The sequence below is a fragment of the Pollicipes pollicipes genome, unplaced genomic scaffold (genome assembly GCF_011947565.3).
Source record: "Pollicipes pollicipes isolate AB1234 unplaced genomic scaffold, Ppol_2.1 Scaffold_4881;HRSCAF=5763_pilon_pilon_pilon, whole genome shotgun sequence".
Lineage (NCBI taxonomy): Eukaryota > Metazoa > Arthropoda > Thecostraca > Pollicipedomorpha > Pollicipedidae > Pollicipes > Pollicipes pollicipes.
Window position 1 is genome coordinate 14,544,355 of NW_023596576.1, and position 15,289 is coordinate 14,559,643.

The window sequence follows — 15,289 nt, forward strand, 5'->3', positions numbered from 1 at the left end:
TGACAGTGAAAAGAAACATGAGCACTTATGATTGTTTAAAGTTGAGGCGATGGAAGGCTTCTGTAACAGTCAAGGACCCCGGTTCCAAACGGTGTGCGAGTACCCAGTGCCCAGTACCAAATTCCAGCCTGGCCCGTTAAACCGAACTGGAGCATATATGCCAATTAATTGACCACCTGCGGAGATCAGGGATGTTGTTGCACCAATGAGGGTTTTTGCGTCGATCCGGGGTCAACTACCGCGCAGGTTCGCAGGCCTTCTGCGTCAGGGAGAGGACCAGTGTGATATAATGTATCCCTCTGAGGGCGTCCAGATCGGCCAGGAGATCCCGCCCCGTGTCGTCAGAACGGCAACCGGAAGACACTCCGCGGTGGGACAGAATAGTCCTCCAGCCCTTGACCGAGAACGGCAATGTACCCCTAGTGTTCTTCTCAAGGGTCTCAAGTTCTTCTGGACAGATTATCAGATAAAGCAACAGGAAGCATAGATATTCTACGTGTAAAAAGATGATCCGAACAGCTGGCTTTTATTCAACTAGAGCTCTCGGAATAATATCTACCTCTTCTTCAGCCTTGATGATGATGAGACAATGCTATTCTCGAAAACACATTTCAGCACGTTCTGGAAAAAAGAGTCAAAAGTTAAAAGTAATATGCAATCAACAAACCTCTGAGGTAACGAAAGTAGGATGACTCGCTTGTCATGTTAGCCGCAGATGAAAATTGCAGAACATTGCCAAAAACATATGCAATGCATTGACAATTTCGATACGATGGCAAAACACCGCTTTTGAGCATTACCAAGTCACGTGATAACTGACACGCGCATACATCTCGAAAATGCATATAGTTTCACATCTCGTAATCGATTCATAGCAACGCATACGGCATATCGCAACACAAAAACAAGATAACCCACGCGTGTAGAAATTTCCGGACCCGAAGCCCGCTATCGTATTTCGTATTACACTTCGCCCAACCCAACTGTTCTTTTTCAGCCTTTTTATTTCAAGTTGTAATACGCACTCGCTAACGGTACCCTCGGATTTGTACTCAAACATTTGTCACTGGCCGTTCTGGAAATGAAAATACCTCAATCTTTCTGTGTCATCAGTTTGTCTCACAATCAAAAATTTATCCCTCCTTCCACGCGATGCGATACCCTATGTTCAGAACGTTTTTTTCAGTAAGCCCGAATGGCTTATATCCGCGGTTTTTTATCGTTCTCTGGTGTCCACCACTTCTTGTTTTCAAGCTTCCACATGTCTCCACCACATAAGCTCTTCCACATTCACATTTTTATTGACAACTTATTCTTGTCTTTTTGTCGGTTCTTAACTTGTCTTATTGTCAAACCAAGCAACTTCAAGTTACCTTCGACGCGCTTTGTACTGATATACATGCGTTATGCCAACACAGAGTGGTGCTTCACTGTCGAAAATATGTTTATTCCGGTACGATAAGCTTTTTCTACGTAACTCGTTTTCTCACAGCACGATCGAATGCGTGCGTTTAGACGACGAATGTCATGCTCTTGCGATGGTCGGGAAGGTACGCCCGCCGGCGGAGCCACGCAGGTCTGACACCCCAGCAGAGCTGGCGGCTTCCCACCGGTGAGCCGTGCCACAGACCGAGCCAGAGCCTGCGGCTAGCAGGCCCGCAAGCCGGGCCTGCGGCGCGGCGTGGCGGCGGGCCGGCCGGCGGCGGCGGCTGCAGTGGCGGCCGGCTGGGCGGCGCCGGCGGCCGGCCGCCCCAGTCAGCGGCCGAGCGCGCTCCACGCCGCTCTCGGACGCGGCCGGCCCCGGCGGCAGCGCAGCCGGCCGTCCGCGCCGCAGCCGCCTCCGGGCCATGGCCCGGCGACGCCACCGCCCGCTGCTGCTGCTGCTGCTGCTGGCCGCCGCGCCCGGCCCGCCGCCCGCCTCCGCCCAGTCAGGTCAGTCCGTCGTGCCCGGCCGTCCCCCGCTGCTGCAGGCGCGACCCACTGCTAGGCTGGCTGCTGTTTATGGTCAGACTCGGTTTGAAATCACACCGAGCTTTTTGTTCTGTACTTAAAGAGTGTTAGCAACGATGCTGCGGAGTTTTACGAAAGATGACGTTTGCGGCGTGCTTCGGGGAGCCCCTAAGACCTTTGGCCTACGCCTCGGTCGTAGGCCTGCGAGCAGGTGGCGGAAAGGGGGGGGGAGGGTCGTGACCTACTCACTGTTCCTGCAAGCTTTGCGTAGCTACGAAAACATTAAAAATACCAATAAGCATTGAAACAGCTAAAAGAAAAAGGGTTTTCGCCTATGAACTTTCAACCATGTTCGTAAGCACCTAACCCATATCTACAGAGCACAGAATCCTTTTTCATGTGACAGTAGACTGTCGTCGTATCAAAAGCTAGCAATACACTCACAACATTCAGAAATTCTCTCGTGCTCAAAAAAGCTTATTTTTATCTCATGTGATCACATTAAGATAAACGCGATGGGAAGGACTTGGAGACGGGCTAAATACCCATCCCCATGCGGCTTTGCTTCGCCTGCATCCTGTCAAAAAATCAAACACGACAAAAGCGGATGATGGTGCGTTGTTGCTTTTCCTGCCATCGTGACATCCTTGCTATTTCCACCGTCGCCACATATCACAGTATTCTTTTAGTGCAATAGGCGGGTGGACTATTTCTTATATTCAGCATTGCTGGTCGTAAAATCATGTTTTTGACACTTACTGTCGTTAAAATAGCCGAATCGTTCGGATTTTCTCAAGACCGTGCTTGGTGCCCAGACCTTTGTGACGAAGTCGCACTACAACAGCTGGAGGACGAACGCAATACAGATCTCATATCTATAAGTGCACATTTATAGAACTACGTCGAATACCAGGGTGGGTCATTCCATCAAATGTTTACTTATTACGTCAGTTCAAGGTGTGTCATATATGACTCCAGACAAATCGACAAACTGTAAACGAAAACTGAAGGTTTTTTTGGTAGGTATACTCCTGAACACAAAAATATTCTGCCCAGTCATACCCTGTCATAGAAAATGGCAAATGATAGAACTGTGCGGTTTTATGTAAGTGACGTTATTTTAACTGGTCAATTCATTAGCGCTTTATTGCGTTTATATAACTATATATACTATATATATATATATATATATATATATATATATATATATATATATATATCTGCATACGCTGTTTTTGGATTTGCGATATGTCAACACTTCAACTCAAATGCGCAGCGATTGATCCTAAGAGGGAATAAAGCCGTGCCGCCGTTATGGCGGCACATTTTTATCCTACGTCACTACATGGTGTAACGTTCACCAGTGGCCATATGTCCGGCATGGTCGGGACGCTCTCTGTCATGAAATATGCATCTTCAGCTCGACGAAGTGTGCCATCATTTTTGCTGCTTTTTGTTCCTGACCCGCCTTAGACCTGACAGACCTTATTCACGCTCATAAAGTCAGATAAATGTAGTTGTTATTTCCGCTAGATGAAAGCACATGCTGCTAAAACAGCGCAGGGACGTGGATGCAGTTTGCACGCATGGCTTTTCTCTGATGTATCCCATGACTCATCGCAGTATTGGCCTTGCTTCTTGAGCTAATGGTTGAATATTGAGGAGACGATGGCTATGCTTACAGTGGGCGTTTCAACCATGATACCTGTTTCATATTACTTAGCACCTGGCACATGGTTTGCAGGCCGGCAGGCGAGTTCATACCGTAGGAAACCAATGCATACGGAAGGATAAGTTGCAAAATAGAGGAAAACGTGCACTAATAAGACTGGTCAATACAGTGGCATGTCGAACCAGCCGCCGGTCCAGCTACAGTTGGTGCTGGCTGCCGCGCGGAGGGCGGGCGGGTAGCGGCCCCGCCCGCCGGCCGCCGGCCGCCGCGGCCACAGCCCGTGTGTTTACATTGGGAGACCCAGATTCCGGCGGGTCCGGGGCTACACATGGCTCGTCTCAGCTGTCAGCCGGCCGCCTGCAATGTTGTACCTCGCCGCTGATGACCGCAGCTGATGCACCCCGCTGACGAGGGCACCGGCCGCCGGCGCAGCGCCGCTCCCCACGCCTCCCGGGCTCCATTTCCGGTGTCAGATGCTCCCCACGCTCCCCACACTTCTGCACTCTCGGGCGCCGCTATCCACGCTAGAGCTCTTCAGCACGTGGGGTTTTCTAAACTGGATGGGAAAAGATTAGAGCAGTGACTGTCGAAATTGGAATTGTATCTGACATAATGCTAAATTCAAATTGACTGGAACAGATTCATGTGTAAAATGTCCATAAAAAGGTCCCAAGAACACCCGTAACTTCTGCGCGTGACACTTGATATTGGACGGGCAGATGCGCGGTGACGGGATTTGTTTACGGTCAGTCACATTTTTGCAGGCAATGAATTGCATTGGGTACCATATGCGATTGGTGAAAAGTATATTTGTGGGTATAAATCAAACCACGAATCGATCTAAAACCTACTACTCCTGCTGCCTCCGGGAGATCGGCCGCCACTGCAGATACCCTTTTTCTACGTACGGATTAGTCACCAGTCATTACAAGTGAAGTGAAGTCAAGTGAAATTAGCTACAAGTCAGGTGCATTGCGTGTTTGACATCCTGATCGGATGAGATCGGGTCAATTTGCTCGAGGCATTGTCGCGTAATATAATAACCATCCGCTCAGTAACTTGTACTTCCATTTTTACTGGTTCCACGTAGCCGATGGCATAGGGGATGCACTGCACCATGTTTTTTGTTATTGTGTGCCTAAAATATTTTGTAGCACGGCCTGGATCCACAACACTTGGTAAATGCAGCTTGTTACATGTGCATACCCCTCCGTCACACATATTGGCACAAACGCTCCTGGTCATCTCGTAATAATGATAGATTATGGACCATTGACATGTCATGTGAATGTAGTTGGCACGTATAAAGCGAGATATGCTGATATCAGAAGTGGTTGTATGCATTATTTGTAAGCCCATTTTCTCACTAGCCTTTGCTCTAAAAAGGCCCGCCGAATTGGAGGCTCTGCCCAAAAACAATTGCGGGATATTCATGTCACATGTAGACAAAAAATCAGGGTTGACTGAAGTTCGGCCTTCCAGCTCACCCCCATTTATATTGGGGCGCGAAATTGTCAATTAACGTTATTGACAAAGACAATATTAATGTTTCGGTTCGTTCTGACTTAGCCAATGTTACATTTAGAAGGTCATGTTCATTAAACAGCGATGTGTAGAAAGCAGTCCAAACATACAGGAAAAGGAAAGTTGGCAAACAAAATGAAATGTGATACTTGAGTTGGTCAAACAGTGCTACTGTTCCAAAGAGATCCGTCTAATTGCTTGCGGCAGCCTAAGTTAGTTGGCTGCACCTGGAGGCCACACTTGCGACACATCCAGCAAGGCACACACACACACATTAGATGATCAGAATGAGACGTCTATGTTCTTTGTTTACTTACAGTCGCTGTATAGATATGAAACCTTTTTTACTTATGACACATTTTTGGATTTTTTTTTACTTGGATTTAACCTCTCAGGTCCGTTTCATTACCTTATGTTCATGCAAGCTGTATGTTTGTGACGTAGTCGCGTAGCTCATGTCACAAATTTTATCAGGTAGGTAACCGCCTGATGACGCTTGTGATGTACCACATTCATCAGGGAGAGCTCTGTAACCGCAATCATTTCCATCCGCATGTCCAGCCATACACCCACACCTGCGCGTCTGTTGATCCACCGCTCCCCGCCCGCCAGGCTTCCGGCAGCCGCCTGTTGATGGATGGTTAGACTGACCCGCCGTACCCAGTGGTCGTGCGGAACAGCAGGTGTAGTTTCGTGTGCCGTTAGGTCGTACCTCCTCACGCCAGAAATCTTCTCGTTTCATTCAAGGCTCTGAAGCAGGAGCGCAGGATTAGGGTGGCGCTGCCGAAGTGTTCAGCCGCAGTTGTAGCCAAAGGGGGGGGGGGGGCAATGTCGCCATGCCCCCACCTCCTGTTGACCAGGCAGACTACTCTGGCACGAAGCCTCCCAAGGTTGAAAGCCCCGGTGGACCCCCAAACGCTCGGTAGCGCAAGACACATTGTTCTGGGTGGCGTAAGACGCCTGCATGGTACCTCTCGTGCTATTTAAATGTTTCTAAAACGAAATAAAACATTTTAGGCGTTAGGCAAGATCATGAGCCTAAAGGATTTATCTCCAGGCATGAAAGAAAGCATGCTAGACGTGCAGGAATTGAATGGGCGTTCAGAGACCCTGCCAGCTTGTAGCGACTCATTACTTGCCTTGCAAGGGTTCCTACTCACCTACAAACGGCCTTCGTCGGCGGACATCAAAATAGTATTCTAGCTTGTAAGAAGACCCTGTTGGCCTTTATAGGGACTACTCGCCGGTTCGTCGAAGGGCGTGGCTGGAGTGAGTGTTGTAAGCATCATTTACGCCCGGAAACGTCCCAATGCGCGCCCATTGGTGATGACTACCCTTGATCGCCTTGATCGCCTTGATCTCTCTCTCTCTCTCTCTCTCTCTCTCTCTCTCTCTCTCTCTCTCTCTCTCTCTCTCTCTCTCTCTCTCTCTCCTCTCTCTCTCTCTCTCTCTCTCTCTCTCTCTCTCTCTCTCTCTCCTCTCTCTCTCTCTTCTCCTCTCTCTCCTCCTTCTCTCTTCTCTTCTCCTCTCTCTCCCTTCTCTCCTCTTTCTCTCTTCTCTCTCCTCTTCCTCCTCTTCTCTCTCCTCTTCTTCTTCCTCTCTCTCTCTCTCTCTCTCTCCGCATCCTCCTTCCCCGATCTGAGGCGCCTAGCGTGTTTGACTGATGTGTTTGAATATGTATAAACTTGAGATAAGGGTGACAACTACTGCATGGGTTTAAAACAGCTCAGTGTCTAGGCGAGCATGGAAGGTGCCCGTCGTTCAGAACAAAGCGCGTGATCAAGTCTGCCATTTCAGTAGCATGGATGAGACACACTGTGTAGGTATCTGGCGTTCACTGTCAGTCTGAAAGAGCAGGTTCCGAATATATATATATATAGAGAGAGAGAGAGAGAGAGAGAGAGAGAGGAGGAGAGAGAGAGAGAGAGAGAGAGAGAGAGAGAGAGAGAGAGAGAGAGAGAGAGAGAGAGAGAGAGAGAGAGAAGAGAGAGGAGAGAGAGAGAGAAGAGAGAGAGAGAGAGAGAAGAGAGAGAGAGAGAGAGAGAGAGAAGGAGAGAGAGAGAGAGAGAGAGAGAGAGAGAGAGAGAGAGAGAGAGAGAGAGAGAGAGAGGAGAGAGAGAGAGAGGAGAGAGAGAGAGAGAGAGAGAGAGAGAGAGAGAGGAGAGAGAGAGAGAGAGAGAGAGAGAGAGAGAGAGAGAGAGAGAGAGAGAGAGAGAGAGAGGGAAAACTCAAGGTCAATTTATGTTGCAAAATTTGAACAAGTCAAGCTGAGGCTTGCTTCAACCGCACTGGCTAGCTCGTTTCGCTGGACAGCTTCCATTATCATGAGGTAATGCCGCTCCGTAAAACTTATGCGCAAATTTGAACATCGACCCTGTACACATCGTCCATGTCAGGGCAGCCAGGTAGGTAGGGGTGGCAGGTGAGGGACACCGTTCCCAGCCTCAGCAATGGTTAGCATTGCTGCGGTGGTGGGGTGGTGGAGACAAACGTAGCTTCTTTGCCTTGTTGTTTTCTGTACAACTCTGTACCCGCGTCGGCCTGTGAACTTGTACATGGCACTTATCTAGGCTGTTTGAGCTGTGGAGAACGGCTTACCAGTGGCGCAACCAGTATTTTGCCAACGGGGGGGGGGGGGGGAGGGGCATGTCTGATTTGGAGCCTTAGTAATCAATGGGGCCCACATTATCAAAATGTGTGTGCTCATGATAAAAAAGTGTTTACAGTGGTTCAGCACCAAGACTTCAACAAAGCGGCATTTAGCCAACAACCAGGTTAAGCTACCGGCTGCACTATTGATCACGGACCGCGTTTTGTGACAACTGATACATGCATGAAGACGAGTAATAGTTATGACGGGCATTACGCAAAGAACCGAATAACTTAAGAATAGCGCCGTATCTGAAAATGGCAATGCAGGTGACGAGCATGAATACGAAAAATGCAAGAACATCATAAAGAAAGGTCAGAAACACGCACATAACCCTTATAACATAAATTTGCGCGTACATACCAGCGAGTACCATTCGCCACCTTGCGGCGCGCTGAGGTACCACAAATGAGTCAGTCACGCCGTTCGCTTCCGTGGCAACTCTGACACGGCCAGTCTGACAGCGACTCTGACGTCATAAAAATTTTCGCGACGTAATCATGTAATTACAGGATTCGAGGAAAATATTTACTAAGTAGTGAAACTGCATTAACTAGAGCAGTATTTAACACTTAGAAAGATAGCAATAGTTTCCAAGTGAGCTTTTTCCAATACACAGGGTGCTTGCAACAATGTTTTCATTTGTGGAATAGCCCATTTAACATGTTATGTACGCGATGTAATGTCATTTAGCTGACAGAAACGGCGGCAAATTGTTTGCTCATCCCTCGTCCTCACTGCTCCTTCCGTCTTCCCAGAAGTTCCACCGTCGCTGCTATGAATGGAAGCCACTTGCGTGCTTTGAAAAATGAATTGAGAATAATCAACAGATACGTGGCAAGTGCCGTATTTGTTGGATTAAACAACGCGTTGTGTGAAGTGCAGTTTAAGCACTATGGGTTAAAATAGGCATCTATGTATTGGTGCTGCTTGGCGTGCGTGGAAGAAATGAGAGATCGTGTCGCTGCTCCCACAGTTGGGCGCACTTGATTACCAACCATACGTCTCGTAGGCAGGAATATTTACCATGAATGTGACGGTAGAATACGTTCACCTGAAATTATTTAAGCTCGGGTTTCCAGGCGCAGGAGTAAGGCATACTGGTGACATCCAGCTAGCTAGGCGCATATATGCCTTCATCCTTTGGTCTGCTTAAGACGTACGGGTTATGTTGTTCATTCTCGTATTATTGCAGCATCTAGTTTAGGCATTGCAGAGTCACACGGGCTGTCACTCGTAGATCGCTGCAGGTGGCGATGAACACATAAGGAAGGCATTGGAACATTCTTTTATTGCGCTCCGTAGCCTTGCGCTGCATGGGCTTCACTTTTCAGGACCAGATGGGAAGCTCCAACATGAATTCCAAGCCGTTCTTTTCACGCATCGTCGTAGACTCTACTGTGACAATGCGAAATTATTGACACGAATTGCCAAAGGTGTACCAGTTGACGTGCTGGCACTCGACATTGTGCTCCACTTTAATTTAGCTGCCTGTTTCCCACATTTAGAGCATGAACATTCGAACATGTCAGCGGTGGCTGCTCTGATCACACAGACACCGAAATGGAAAAGATGCACATCCAGAAGTGCCGGCGGAGTTTACATAAATTTTAAAGCGTGACCAGTAAGCCAAACCTTAACGCAAGCCGTGAGCCCGTCGGTTATCTAGCGTAAAATCTGCGAAAAAGAATTATCTCAGCAAGCTGAAATGATTCCTCCGCGTGTGGTTTTCCACGCCTCCAGCCGCACCTGGCCTGAGGGTCTGGGCGATACACTCCCACCATCCACTGGCGCGGCCGCCCCTATTCAGCAGCGCTTTTTGTCAGCGCCGTCGCTGCGGAGGAGTTCCGTGTCCCGCTCACATCCGCCACGCGGCGCGAGAGTCGGCCCGCCCGCAGCTATGGCTTACATAAACAAACCATGTACCAGCGGCCGAGCAAACAGACCGCGGCGGCGGACCCGCGCCGGCCGGGCGGCCCGGGCCGAGCACGAGCTACAGGCGGCGGCCTTGCCTGGCTCATCTGAGCGGCGCTGGTGAGCCCCAGGTCACCCGCGGGCTCAGATGAGGACCGGGATTGGCAATGGCAGCAACCGGACCAGCTGACATGGCGGCTGAGGCGAGCATTTTGTGCGAACAAATGGTATTCCTCAATGCAGTTTGATATCCACAAGGGTCAGTGGCGTGGCTAGGATTTCACTCGGAGGACAAAATCGGGGCATAAATGCACTTTCACCCAAAGGGGCTACTTGTTCGCTGCAGGGGATGTTTTCATTCGGGAAACCTTAGTAGACTCGGGGTCCCCTTTAGATGTATTGAGGGTCCGTTTTTTAAAGTCCCTATGGGGGTCTTAAACGACCGAAAAATACTGAGGTGTTTGGCCCAGGGAGCCCCCTTGAGTTACAGGTCTCAAAAGACCCCCTCGCACCACTTCAACTACGCCACTGATCAGGGCTCATCACTGTGGTCCATTGATGCGTTTTAGTGCGCATCGATTCTTGCGGGCTCACAGCAATGCTCAGTTATTCTATGTCTGAAGGCCTATTAAAGTCCCGTGAAATTATAGACCCTTGCCCTCATGGAGTTTCTTTTGCCTTCGCGTTACGAGGGGGCTTCTGAACCCCCTAATATCTCCAAAACTAAGGAAGCCTCCATGGAAAAAGCAACATGTGGAAGCACTCATAAAACTAGATATGATAGATTTTCTTAACAACAGTGAATGTGACTTTTGACATGCTAAACGAGGTCAAATGAGTCGATTAAGATATACATACCCATTCTGTTATCTCGAAATTTAAGGACGCTGTGGAGATACGAAAGACGGCATTGCCTAGCCCTCGAAAAACACCAACAGATAATCATTGAATAATATCCGCACATGCCATTTGTGTGTTAAGCCGTGCCTGGCCAGGGGTGGTTTATCAATTTTATGGTGGGTCATCCTGTTTTCTATCAATTTTGCATCCCTTGTGCATATTTGAGACTTTAATATGCCAAGAGCGGTGACCCAGGCCAGATCAAAGAGGCCAACCTTTAAAAGCTTTGACCACACATAGCTTTTTGTGGGTGAGTTGCCATGGTTGGACCTGCGATGACAACAGAACATGACCTAACGTACAGGTTGTTTGTTTAAGATATTTCGGAAAATGCTGAGGTCAGTAAACTGGTTAGGCCACTTTCTGTTACTTTTTATAAACATTGCAAATTTGTGGGAATTTTTGGGTAGTTGTGGGGTTTTTAGATGAGATAAAGAGTGCTGATTCTCATGCACATCGGAACGGCACCTTTTGACCTTTCGTGACCTCTGGGGACCCTACATTTGATCTAAGATCAAAATCTACACAAGCATCCTTGATGATTTGACAAAATCCTCAAAACGATACTTTGTTTTTCTCATACAGCATCTGGGAGTTAGAGATCCCAGGGAGGAAGTAAGCTTCCCTCCGGACGGGCGCGGTTGCCTGAGACCCCGCCCGGGCGCCGTTGCCTGAGACCCCGGCCGGGCGTAGTTGCCTGAGACCCCGGCCGGGCGCGGTTGCCTGAGACCCCGGCCGGGCGCGATTGACTGAGACCCCGGCCGGGCGTGGTTGCCTGAGACCCCGGCCGGGCGCGGTTGACTGAGACCCCGGCCGGGCGCGGTTGCCTGAGACCCCGGGCCGGGCGTGGGGTCTATCATGCGATAAATCGGCAAGATACGCCGCTTTTGAGCGAAATATGACTAACATAACCTCGAGAAAGAGGTCAAAGATCATGAACTGTCAGCTCAGAAGCTTCAACTTTTTACATGGTGTGGGAAAACAAAAACTCAGGCACCCGCACTTGAACCGTTCACGAAGTTGTTAAACAAATGTTCCAGAAAAACCTTTAGTATGATTTGAAGCCCCTGGCCCATCTCGAAGGGGAAGATTGCAAAGCCATCAAACGCTTTTCCACGTCCAATAATGATGCTCTGTTGCATGCCATGTAATATTTAACAAAGCACAAACAAGTAACACATTAATGAGGAAGACCAATAATGTGAAAAAACGTGGTGTGAGGAGCTGGGGATGGTGTCGGGGGTGCGGGTGAGGATGAAGGCTAAAAAATGTCGTTTTAGACATTCCTCCAGGCAGAAGCTTCTTCTCAGCGGTGTGAAACGCTTGGGGGACCTTCGGCCAGAACTTGCTATCTAATAGACGGAAACCGCCGCTATAATCTACTACTTTGCCTTCTTCGCATATGTGATAACTAGAAGCATCCGTTTCGGGTGATAGTTCACTTCGTATCAGGTCGGTCCAGGCTCAGAGAAGGCGCATGCGAAGCTAGTCATGACCTTTGCCATGGCGATGGGGACTGGTTTACGAACCTGACATCTACGTTGACCTCTCTTTTTTCCCTGATGTGACATTTGCCTGCTGTTTCAGGAGGTGATGTCCAATGAGCGGATCAGGTGTTGACATGGCATCTGACCCTTGACCTGACACTCGCCCCCCCCCCCTCCAGGCGGTAGTGGTCAGGCCCTCACGACTCCCGAGCTACTCGCCACCCGTGACCTCGTGACCTCGAGTGGCGAGTACCGACCTAATCTCTCCCATGAGCAGACCTCCGAACGGGCCTGACCCCTGCTGGAGCCAGTAGGTATGACCTCTGACATGCCCTGACCTCTGACCCCTGCTGCAGGCGGCGGTGGCCGGCCGGCGGACCTGCTGCGGGCGGCGGGTCTGACGTCTGACCTGCTCGGCGTGCGACGGGTAACGGGCAGGTGTGCCTCTCGTCCGCTCACGCGCGGCGGCACTCGGCCAGACAGCGCCGTCAGGCTGCCGGCCGCCACCGTACCCAGCGTGCCGACCAATCGGATCTTCGGTCAGTGAGCCTTAGCCAATCAGTTGTTACAGATACGTCATGCTTTGAGCCAAAACCGTTGTCAATGTTTGCCATAATTTATTGTATAATGCAAGCAATAATTTTTCCATTTAGTCTCAGCACTTTAGAGGGACACAGTTTTTAGAAGAGAGCTGATCGAATATGAGGAGAACATTTTTTGACGTATTTTCTAAATGCGTTTCGCCATTTCCCCCTCTCATTACCTCTGCCAAAAAACTGCTTACTTGTTTGCGTCCCAGCAGTGCTCCTCACGTCCCGTTTGGGCAGCTCCATAAACTACCAGCACGTTTTCAAAGTTGGCTAAGATGACTAATTTCAAAACAACTAATCTCTTACGAAAACTGTTTTATTTCTGCGCCATTCTTGTATCAGAAAGCATGACATGGACAATAATCCTACGAATGAAACTCGATGGACCGATTTCTGTGTCGCTAATGTTGCAGCCCGCTTTCCACCTGACTTCTCGCTGCTGACAACGCTGCGACCGGCGGCCGGCAGCACGGGTGTCGTGGCGGCCGTGTACAGTGACGGAGGGGAGGTGAGTGACCTCTGTCCGGTCACCATGCCTGCAGTGGTGTGGCGTATGACATAGCACAAACGCAGTGGTCACATTGCTTTCACTATGCTTGAGACACTTTCAGAACCAAAGGTGAGGAGCAGTACGTTGCTGGATTAAGTCAAAAGAGCGCCGATACTTTCTGTTTTGCGGTGCAAGGATCGTTAAACATCACATCACTAGGTATTATTTGTGATTTGCAACCATGTCACGATATCTGTGACGTTGAACAGTGACTATTCACTTTGGCGTTCACCGCAGGACCAGCTGATATTCTCCGTAGGTGATACCATACAGCTAAAAATCGTGTCCGGTAGATCTGGAAGACGCATCAAGATACAGACATTACGGTTCCGAGTTCGGATTAACGATGGGAGGTGAGTGGGCAGCGTGTGCTTAATGAGTTTCATGGCTGAAAAGCTGTTAACGTAATTAAGCATGTATTTATTTCAGTAAAATGCAACGGCTCACTCGGCGCGAGACCGGACGATGGACTTTGAACTGTACACGCATTCTCGTGAAGCAGTCGCACATGCCCTTCTGCATAATTCAAGCCTGCCAGAGTAGCTTAGCTCGGCTGTTTTCTACACCTGTCTGAATATGTTCGATTACACAGTTAGTATTTTGTTAAAGATCATCACAGTTTATTACAGCAATGCTAGTTAATTACGTGGGCGCTGATGTTATAGCTTGCATGCAGAAATGAAGGTGCCAATGTAACTGAAGTAAGCTAAAATACGGTTTGCTGCACCAAGGCGAGGTGATGTGGATTCGTGTGAACTGCCATAGGGCCACTCCAAGAGTGATAACACGATACATTTGATACTCAGGTGTCTACATGGAGCACGGTAAATGGTCTAAGGGAGCAACCAAATATTTCCGGTAGAGATCACAAAGTGCCACCAGTGATGAAAGAGGTGCGAGTAATACCTACAACATGGACAAATAGCAACACTGCATATGCAAAGACAACGCCAAACAATGACACTGTAGAACATGCATCGAGCGCTTATTGCGTTCAGCTGGCCAACAAAAGAGCTTCTATTTTTATTCTCCAAAACCACAAGCAGATGTAAAATTTGTTCCGTACCATCACATTCCTGCATCTGTAACTGACACCAACACGGCTGATATACATTATGTAATGCTCCACATGTGTGCCTGAGTGCCCTTTTTATGCAATGTTACGCTCAGATCCGTCAAGCCATCGACATCATAAAATCATCAAGTACCTTTTCCCAATTTTTTCGCGATGAGCGTGCCGTTTACAAGCTATTTAAAAGCTGAATATGTCGAAGGAAGGTTCACACTCGGTGAGTTGTTTGAGTCCTAGAAAGCACGATGGATCTAGTAGATTTAGAAATGTTAAAAGTGTCAAACTGACACTGCATAATTTTTAAACGAAAGGCAGTGTTATTCATGACCTTTAATACCGAACGGAGCAGGTTTATTTTCCACTCTTTCAACTCTTTTACGCACATTTGCGCACATTCGCGTACAGTTCCGTGTTGGTCATGTTCAAAAATGCAGTTGCGCTTATTTCTCACAAGAACATGTGGACTTCTTCCAATCCGTCGACCTTTTAGTAAGCAGGATGCGCCACACAGGTCGTTACGCAGTCCCGAAGCACTAGCAACCACTGCCCTCACATCGGTGCCCGTATCAGCGATCACGTCGCATCAGCGCTCATATCAGCGACCACATCATATCAGATGCCATATCAGCGACCACGTCACACCAGCGGCCATATCAGCGACTACGTCACGTCAGCGCCCACATCATCGACAACGTCATATCAGCAGCTATATCGCGCCAGCTGGAAATCGAACCCGGACCGCCCGCGTGGAAGCCGAGCATGCTCCCACCTCAGCTACTTCGCCCCCAAACCGTCGACTCGTCGCGCAGGTGGCATCGCGTGGCGGTAGCCGTGAAGGGCAACTCGGCAACCCTGTTCGTCGACTGCTCCCAGCGCGAGACCAAGGCGCTGGCGCGAGACGCCAGAGCGCGGCTGGACGTCCGCGGTGTCACAATCGTCGGCCAGGACCTGCTGGCAGCACAAGTTTTTCAGGTCAGTCC

General features: G+C 49.2%; 1 protein-coding gene across 1 annotated transcript in view; it reads left to right on the forward strand.

The window, feature by feature from the left end:
- The first annotated feature begins 49 nt into the window (after positions 1-49).
- LOC119100020 (collagen alpha-1(I) chain-like) overlaps positions 50-15,289 on the forward strand; it is a 32,778-nt gene continuing 17,538 nt past the window's right edge. The window contains 6 exon segments of the mRNA XM_037223136.1: positions 50-113; positions 1,885-1,932; positions 12,454-12,636; positions 13,101-13,195; positions 13,475-13,590; positions 15,119-15,281. Coding sequence (XP_037079031.1) covers positions 50-113; positions 1,885-1,932; positions 12,454-12,636; positions 13,101-13,195; positions 13,475-13,590; positions 15,119-15,281 — 669 coding nt within the window.